The 9,552-nt window shown below is 47.3% G+C and overlaps 1 protein-coding gene across 1 annotated transcript in view; it reads left to right on the top strand.

Annotated features, from left to right (window-relative positions):
• Nucleotides 1–9,552, top strand: part of CHD8 (chromodomain helicase DNA binding protein 8) — a 77,965-nt gene that overhangs the window by 60,161 nt on the left and 8,252 nt on the right. The window contains exons 32-34 of the mRNA XM_015420459.1: nt 472–689; nt 4,117–4,262; nt 5,485–5,733. Of these exons, the coding sequence (XP_015275945.1) occupies nt 472–689; nt 4,117–4,262; nt 5,485–5,733 (613 nt within the window). The remainder of the gene's footprint in view (nt 1–471; nt 690–4,116; nt 4,263–5,484; nt 5,734–9,552) is intronic.

Genomic DNA, 9,552 nt, shown 5'->3' with positions numbered 1-9,552 from the left:
AAACTCTCAAACTGGTCAGCATATATCGAAGGGAAAATTAAAGTATTGGGTCTCTCTTTGGAATCCCTGTCCATGTTGCCTTTTGCCGTTGCATTCCAACAGATTAAAAACAGGTTGTTAGACTCGGAGCAACAAACTTTATATAGTTTAGGCAATAAAACCTGCTCCCCCTTGAACGTTGAGATTACAACAGGGCTGATGGCCTCGTATCTATCCTCTCTGCAGGTCCCTGAACAACGTGGAGCGTTCACCCTGGCCAGATGTAATGCTATGCCGTCCACCATTTTATTTGGCAGATTTAACAAGGTTTCTCATCTGGCCAGATACTGCCCTTGCAGATCAAAATGTGTGGAATCTATCACTCATGTTCTCCTGCACTGCAATTTGTATATGGACCTAAGGATACCATACTTACACTCTCTTATAACCAGCATGGGTGCTTGCTCTGATGCAATTAAGGTGAATAGACCAACCTTCGCCGCTGGCTCTCCCCGCAGCTGTGGCTACGACCACTGCTTCCTCCGTACTCCTCCCCCCGCCCCTGCATGAGCTGCCCACCCCCCAGCAGCCCCCGGCCCTTCCCTTCAAGCCTGACTCGGCCGACGACTCCGACTCGGAGCTCGACCTCAGCAAGATCTCAGCTTCTTCGTCCTGCTCCTCCTCCTCGGGCTGCTCTGACGACAGTGAGGGTGAGTGGGACTCCAGTGCATTGCGGGTGGTGGTGGTGTTTTCTCGCCTGCCTCACAGGGTGTCTGTTGTGGGGAGAGGAGAGGAAGGAGATCGTAAGCCGCTCTGAGACACCGAGTGAAGGGTGGGGTATAAACCCAGTCTCCTCCTCCTCCCTTCCTTCCTTCCTTTCCCCCCATTGAACGTCTTCGTTGAAAGTCTTAGCGGATTCTTCAACCAAATGAAGGCAGTTGGCTGCCTGAGGCAGGGGTCCCCAGTGTGGTATCCATGGGATCCGTAGCACCTGCCAGGACCTTTCCTGCAGGAGCGCACAGGAGCGGAGCTCCGGCAGTAAAGAGCCCGGGGGGGCGGGCACATGCAACAAGCCCCGCCCCCTGCTCCCAGCAGCCCCAGGCCACAAGGAGCAAAAAGCAGCCAGGTAAGTTGCAGTGGGTGTTGCCTTCTGACACACTTCCGGTGACGTCAGAGGGCGTGGCCCATGCAAATAAGTTATGCTCATGAGTTATGCTCATGAGCTCCTGCACCTCTTTTTCTACGGAATGACCCCTGGCGCCCACCAAGTGTTTTTAGAAAGTGTGGGGGCCACGTGGGGCTCCTGGTTTCTGACTGGCCACTGGAGATCTGAATGGCTGCGCAGATTAAGGTAATATTGTTTTAGCAGCAGCTGCCACCATAGTGTTGGTTTTAGTCTCTCTTTCACTCCTCTCTCCCAGTGTAGTGTAGTGTAGTGGTTAAGTTTGGTGTTGTGGTTAAGTGCGGGGACTGTAGTCTGGGAGAACCGGGTTTGTTTCCCCTCGCCTCCACTTGCACCTGGCAGGATGACCTTGGGCAAGCCATAGTTCTGATAAGAGCTGTTCTTGAAAAAAGAGCCATTTCTGTCAAGAGCTCTCTCAGCCCCACCTACCTCACAGGGTGTCTGTTGTGGGGAGGGGAAGGGAAAGGAGTTTGTAAGACGCTCTGAGACACCTTTGGGTAGTGAAGGGCGGGGGATAAATCCAATCTCTTCTCTCTCCTCTCTGTTTTTAAAATACTCCTTGTCCCCGGAACTTGGGCTTCCTCTGTGTGTGTCGACCTCTTGTGGTAGCCATTTTGTGGTGGACTCCCATCTCCTGTGGCTGCCATTTTGTGGTTGTCAGAATGTCAGAGGAGCCCCCAGGTTCAAAAAGGTTGGGGGACCCTGACCTAGGGCAATTATTATCCGCCCTACTCTAAATTGAGTGTGACCGGTCGATTGATAAACCTTTTAGTTGATTGCCAATTAAATAGCCAAGCAGTAGATTAAATTTAAGTTAACTCGGATGTTACAAAAATGTCAATACTGAATGTGCTTGTGATGCTAAAGAAAGCAAGAGGTGATGTACACCTTAAGCGAAAACAAAGCTTTTGACAGGGTTCCCCATGATGTCCTGGTGGGTAAACTAAAGGACTGTGGACTGGACTCTAGGATACTTAGGTGGACAGGGAACTGGTTGGAGAACCGCACTCAGAGAGCACGGAGTTGGACTAGACGGCCTGTGTGGGCCCTTCCGATTCTGTGATTCTTTTTTTAAAATTAATATTTTATTGAATTTTTCACAAAGTATAATCAAGAAACCTTATAATTTGACATTAAATACAGAACATCGAACATAAACAGTATGCTACCTGTGACTGTTTTAATTATATGTTCTTGTTTTAAATTATATGCTATATGTTATTGTTTTACTTGGCACTTGGTGCCCCTGTTAGCTGCCCTGAGCCTTCAGGATAGGGCGGGATATAAATGCGAAAATAAATAAATAAATAATTAAATATAAATAAATAAAAATACCTTATCATGTAAAGGTGTAAAACATGTACAAAGATTCAACATCTGCGAACTATGTGTAGTAGAAATCAGAGTAACCAAACATCAGTCTTGTGAGTATGTAATAACTTGGTGTTTCGGAGTTCCGTGTATCTTAGAGAGACATCCTAGCCAAAACTTGTGGGTAGCCAGGCTAATCTTTGTTATACTCCTAATGTGTAGATTAAACCTGTAGAGAGGTTTAGTATTTACAACCATTCATCATACTGAGACCAAAATGTGGGAACAAATTCTTCTTTAGTGAGAAAGTCCAGAATGCGATTCCACTTTTCCGTGAATTTAGTGGAGATCGGCCGAAGAGCGGCGTTGTTCAGTTTGCAGGTGACACACTCCATCAAGAATTGAGTGATTCTGTGATTCTAAGAGCTCATGTTAGAAGAAAAGGTCCTCCTTTTTCACTGTAACCAGATAACTTCCCGAAGGTTTCTCACAGAACTTCCCCAGCTGCACAACTGGGTAAGCCACTGAAGGATCTAAATTGATGAGCCTCATCGATTCAAGATTTAATCCCCAAATCAGAAACCACACCCAGACGAATGGGGTGCCATGTTCTTGAGTGTTTGCCCAGCTCTTTTGAGAAGGTGAACTGGAGTCTGAGGCTCACGGGCCTGGTTTGAAAAACCCACCCTCGTTTTAGCTCCTGGCGCCACGGCCCCCTCGTAGTGGGAGCGAGTCACAATAATGCCAGAGGAGGCCTGTTTAGTTAGGCTTTTTGTAGGCTGACAAGCTTGCCTCAGGCCCTGGTTTTGTTGGTTATCCTAGCAGAAACAAGAAGGGGAAAAAACTGAACCTAACAATAAACTCCAGAACCAAACAAAGGTTAGTGAAAAGGAGGGCCAATATTAAAACCTTTCCATAAAAAAAGGTACATGTATTTATTGATAATAACGAATTTTAAAACATAGATAGGGGCCCAATTACAACCACTGTATATAAAACATAACAATATCAAGGGTTTAAAAAGTTGACCTTACACGTTTCGGCCAAATAGGCCTTCCTCAGAGGTCATACATATGTGGCAAGATGGTTAATAATTATATTCACATAAACACAATCAGTGCTTTTTACTTGTGAATACTGTGGGAACACAATCAAAGAAGGAAATTTTTGGACCATAAGTTTATTTTATAATCACTGGGCTAGTGATTGCACTTTAAAGGTCTTATGTGCATATTTATCCTGTGCCTGGTGATTTTACTTCTGAACAATTTACTTTATGGTCCTCATTGAATCTATACTTTGTATATATTTCTGATTGTGTTTATGTGAATATAATTATTAACCATCTTGCCACATATGTATGACCTCTGAGGAAGGCCTATTTGGCCGAAACGCGTAAGGTCAACTTTTTAAAGCCCTTGATATTGTTATGCTTTATATACATTGGTTGTAATTGGGCCCCTATATATGTTTTAAAATTTGTTATTATCAATAAATACATGTATCTTTTTTTATGGAAAGGTTTTAATATTGGCACTCCTTTTCACTAATCTTTGTTGGTTATCCTGCCACTATTCACTCTGTTTGTCCTCTGACAATCCTTCACGAACTCAGCCTTTTTGTTCCACCCCCCCCCCCCTCAGGTGAAGAAGCCTCTTGTGGCGGGAAACTGTTTGAGGAGGAAGAGTCACTCCTGTCCCTCCCCACTTCCCACGAAGGTAACTCCCCACAGCCCAGCGCTTCAGACCTGCTTTTGCAAGAACGCCAGCGTGCCCACGAGTGGCCGAAGGTAAGTGTGCGGAAACACAAGTTGAGGTCAGGGAGTCTCCTGAAATCGCTCTGGAAGCGCTTGGTTCATCATCCTGTGCAGAGCTCGCGGGGTGCCCAGCGTCCTGCAACACGGCTAGCAAAAAGAGAATAAAGGAAACAGAGTAAAGGATGAGAAACAAGGAAATGTTGTTTTTTTGGTATTTTCTTTTATATGTGAGTGTGTGTGCACCTGGAAGTCATGGCGACCTCTGGTGACTGACCCCTACTGGGGGCCTGGGGGATATTCAGAGAGGTGGCTGAATAAAGCCTGCCCCCGCCTCCCGACTGCTGGTATTCCAAGGAGGCCTCCCATCCAAGTAGTTGCCAGAGTCGACCCTGCTCAGCTTCCAAGATCTGATGAGATCGGGCTTGCCTGGGTTATCCCGGTCAGGGCAAACAAAGAAACATTTGAAGGATGCAGCTTGCAGGTTTCTCGTGTCCTGCCTCTGTGCAGCAACCCTGGACTCCCTTAGTGGTCCCAGGGGTCATTTCCTGCAGGAGCGCACGGGAACGGAGCTCCGGCAGTAAAGAGCCCAAGGGGCGGGGGCATGCAACAAGCCCCGCCCCCTGCTCCCAGCAGCCCTCAGTCAGAGCAAGAAGCAGCCAGATAAATTGCAGAGTTGCAGTCCAGTGGCACCTTTAAGACCAAGCTTTATTCAGGTACAAGCTCTCCCTCCTCTGTGAGGGCAGATCTGCACGTAATTCCCCCCCTCCCCCCAATAGCTAGCAATCCAAAACAGTCCAGTGGAGCCTGAGTGGTGGGTGTTGCCTTCCGACACTCTTCGGGTGATGCCAGGGGGTGTGGCATATGCTAATGAGTTATGCTAATGAGCTCCTGGACCTCTTTTTCTACCAAATGACCCCTGGTGGTCTCCCATCCAAGTACTAACCAGGGCCGACCCTGCTTAGCTTCTAAGTTCTGATGAGCCCAGGCTAAGCTGAGCTGTTGGGCCTGCAGTCACAGACTGCAGGCCAAACTTGATCATTGCCTGCTTTCAAACAAGATCATTTTACTCCCCACCCCTTCAGTAATTGTTTCTTGGGGATCACAGGAAATAGGCCCTTCTGTATAAAAAGGTTATGAACATGTAAATAACCTGGAGGGCAGCTGCAAGGGAGGGGCCCAGTTTCAAAACAGAGCGACGCAGGTACTTCCCACAGGCAATGCTTGACTGCATCTCTGTCTCTGTCTTCCCCACCAGGACCGGGTGCTCATCAACCGCATCGACATGGTGTGTCAGGCTGTGCTCTCGGGGAAATGGCCTTCGGCACAGAGCCAGGTGGGCGCCTGCGTGGGCCAGGGAGAGAGCCTCCCCCGCTTGCACGGGGAATACACCAACTCTCCCATCCCCCACATCTGCCCCCTGGCGTCCCAGGAGGAAGGGGCCACGTCCTTCACCCGCCTCCGGCACGGCGGCCAAGAGAAGGAGTTTACCGTGCAGATCAAAGATGTGAGTGGATCGGCGGGGCCCCCGTCCTTGATGCCAGAATGGCTTTGTAATATGCCGGCGAGAGACGAGTGCCTGTGATGACTCACCATGCTGATTACCGAACGCCCGACCATAGGGAACGGGGGCTTGAACAGATGTTGCTTTTTGCACGGAGGCGCCTCTTTGTTTTTTGTGTTGACGCATAAGTTCCTTGTCCATCCTGCCTGCCTAGGGTGGCGTGTTTCACAAAGCAAATTGAAAAGAAGGGAAATTCCCAGTGCACATTTTTATGCCAATCTCCTTTAATTTTTCCCCATCTGAAAAGTAGGATTCAAAATGAACCGCCTGAGTAAGGAGTGTATAAGGCAGCCTTTAGAGAATGTTCCTTTGGGTTTCTTTGCTGTCTGCCATTTGACAAAAAAAGGCAAACACTTGGTGGTTTAGCTTGGCTAGCTGTTTCTCTCCCCCCCACACACACACCCTTTCTGAAAGGGTTTGTGAAACACCTCTGAGCTAAGGCTCACTGGTTAGCCAGTGTAGCATCATGAGTCCAGAGGAGTGGCAGTGTTAAGTCTGTTGAGGCAACAATAAACTGAAGTCTCATGGCACCTTAAAGCAGGGGTCCCTGACATTTTCAGCCTGTCAGGCACCTTTGAGAGCCAGTTTGGTGTAGTGGTTAAGTGCGCGGACTCTAATCTGGGAGAACCGGGTTTGATTCCCCACTCCTCCACTTGCACCTGCATCTTGGGCAAGCCGTAGTTCTGGCACAGCTGTTCTTGAAAAAAAGAGCCGTTTCTGTCAAGAGCTTTCTCAGCCCCACCTACCTCACAGGGTGTCTGTTGTGGGGAGGGGAGGGGAAAGGAGTTTGTAAGCTGCTCTGAGACTCCTTTGGGTAGTGAAGGGCGGGGTATAAATCCAATCTCTTCTTCTTTGGAATTCTGACAGTGGTGGCCGCAACCACAAAATGGCTGCTGCAGAAGGCAGAGTCAGGGAGCGAGGTCATGCATAACTCTGTAGCTCTTCAGCATTTCAGGAAGAAAAAACAGCTTCTTCCTTGACAGGATGTTTTTTTAAAATGAACATACTGTTTAAAAAAATGTTTTCTCACGTACACACAAAATCAGTGTACCTATTGAACTAGCTAAGAAACACTCATCTGGCTGTATCTGTCAGATTTCCAGTGGCCAATTAAAAACTCTCTTGGGCAAAAGCCCTACCCACCATCAGGAAAGGTGTCTGTGGTTGCCATGGTGACCAGGAGCATCACGTGGGAGACCCTTCATTAAAGAGGAATTTTGATTCTAGCATAAGCTTATGTAAGCTTGAAGTCCGTATAGGTGTTCCCACAGTTTCCCTACATTTCCTAAGTCAATTATCACCCATCACAGCATTGTAAATTATCTCCATACTTTTTCTCATTATTATAGGGCTCTTTTTCTAGCAGGAACTCCTTTGCATATTAGGCCACACACCCCTAATGTAGCCAGTCCTCCAAGAGCTTACAGAGCTCTTCTTACAGGAGCTACTGTAAGCTCTTGGAGGATTGGCTACATTAGGGGTGTGTCGCTTAATATGCAAATGAGTACCTGCTACAAAAAGAGCCCTTTACATCTCATCCTGTACTTCCTGCATTTTGTGACCCTTTGAGCCTACTGTTTAGAAATGCCATTTCTTCAATTAACCTCGAATATAAATTTCTGCCTAGCAAGGGCCTCACTTTGCGATGTAAAATTTTTGGAAATTGTGTAGCCATGGAAACTTGGAGGGGGGGGGACAGAGAAATATGCAGCACTTACTTTCTTGTCCAGTCTAAACTCTTTACTGATGTACAACTTAAATGCATCATTTATAACTTAGTTATTATATCAGAGTGTACCATTTGGCATATTGATGGAATTTTAAAGTATATTTGGCTTTGTTTTCTGTAAGAAGAAACCTGAAAATATTTCCGGTGCTTGAGAAAGGCTTGCAAACTGCTGCATGCTGTGCTACCAAAGCAGATGTAGCTTAATTTTTGGCAGGTACCAAAAACACAAGTTGAAGGTAGAAAACAAATTTCACCCTAAATAAAAGACACTGTATTATTTGGACACAGTCACAAAATGTAGATTGGGTTTTCAGTTAAATTTCATAACAGTGAAAAACCTGAACTCTTTAATAATGCACTATAGCATATTTTTGCTGAAAGTATTCACATTTGCACAAAAAAATAGCTTGAAAAATGTATTGAAATATAGAGAGTTATCTAATGCTGTAGACTGTCTTACTCAATATGTGAAGTACAAAAGGTTTTACGCATATTCTTGTCTTCTATTTCACTCATTCCAAAAGGGGAGAAAATATTTTTTTTTCAAAACCCCCCCCCCCATTTTTCCATCGAATTTTTTTTAAAGTTGGAGTAGGGGTGTTCTGTCAGAGGTGTTCTTGAAAAGGAGCCGTTCCTGTCAGAGCTCTCTCAGCCCCACCTACCTCACAGGGTGTCTATTGTGGGGAGGGGAAGGGAAAGGAGTTTGTAAGCCGCTCTGAGACTCCGAGTGAAGTTGTTCAGTCGCACAGTTGAGTCGGACTCTTCGCGACCCCATGGACCAGATCCCGCCAGGCCTTCCGGTCTTCCACCGTCCTCTGAAGTTGGCTCAACTTCATGTTCGTTGCATCTATGACTAGGGATGTGCATTTCGGAATCCCGAACCGAAAAAAAAGCCGAAAATAACGATTTTCGGCTTTTTTCGGCTTTTGGGATCCCGAATTAGCAATTTATGAGCTTGTCCGAATCCCGAAAAAAAATCCCGAAAAATTCGGGTCCATTATAACCAATGGGGCCATTGAAGTCAATGGCAAAAATCCTCTTGAAACTTTGTGGGGGGCTGGGGGGGAGGGGGTTTGGGGTAGAGGCTCCAAACTTGGAGCGTGCTCACTGGAACCTCTCCCCAACATACCCACCAAGTTTCAAGACGATTGGACCAGGGGGTACAATTTTATGGGCCCCCAAACAGGTTGCCCCCAGATCAGCTTGCTGCAGTTTATTTGCGGTTTGCCGCCGAAATTCGGCAGCAATTCGGCAACATTGTATCCTATGGACCTTGGAGTGGGTAAGCTCCAAACTTGGAGGGTGGTTACTAGAACCTCTCCCCTACATACCCACCAAGTTTCATGAAGATTGGACCAGGGGGTCCAATTCTATGGGCCCCCAAACAGGTTGCCCCCATCCCATTGTTCTCTATGGTGGGAAAAAAATTACTTTTTTTCCCACCATAGAGAACAATGGGATGGGGGCAACCTGTTTGGGGGCCCATAGAATTGGACCCCCTGGTCCAATCTTCATGAAACTTGGTGGGTATGTAGGGGAGAGGTTCTAGTAACCACCCTCCAAGTTTGGAGCTTACCCACTCCAAGGTCCATAGGATACAATGTTGCCGAATTGCCGCCGAATTTCGGCGGCAAACCGCGAATAAACTGCAGCAAGCTGATCTGGGGGCAACCTGTTTGGGGGCCCATAAAATTGTACCCCCTGGTCCAATCGTCTTGAAACTTGGTGGGTATGTTGGGGAGAGGTTCCAGTAAGCACGCTCCAAGTTTGGAGCCTCTACCCCAAACCCCCTAGACAGACAGGCCCAGCAGCAGGACCAGAGCAATCTGCCCCCCCCCACAACCTGTGCCAAGGTGCAACCAATCAGTGCCCAGACCAACTTGGTGCAAACCAGAGAATTTCTGCAGACAGCAGCAGCAGCCCACAGACTGAGGGAGCAAGCAAGTGCATGCCAGCCAGGCCCCAGCATTGCAACAGAAGAACAAGAGCAATCTGCCACCTGTGCCAGGCCAGCCAGGTTGCCATGCCAGTCA

The sequence above is a fragment of the Gekko japonicus genome, unplaced genomic scaffold, assembly GCF_001447785.1.
Source record: "Gekko japonicus isolate JY-2015 unplaced genomic scaffold, Gekko_japonicus_V1.1 scaffold441, whole genome shotgun sequence".
Taxonomy (NCBI): domain Eukaryota; kingdom Metazoa; phylum Chordata; class Lepidosauria; order Squamata; family Gekkonidae; genus Gekko; species Gekko japonicus.
The sequence above is the reverse complement of the archived record's forward strand: the minus strand, read 5'-3'. Positions and strand labels throughout refer to the sequence as shown.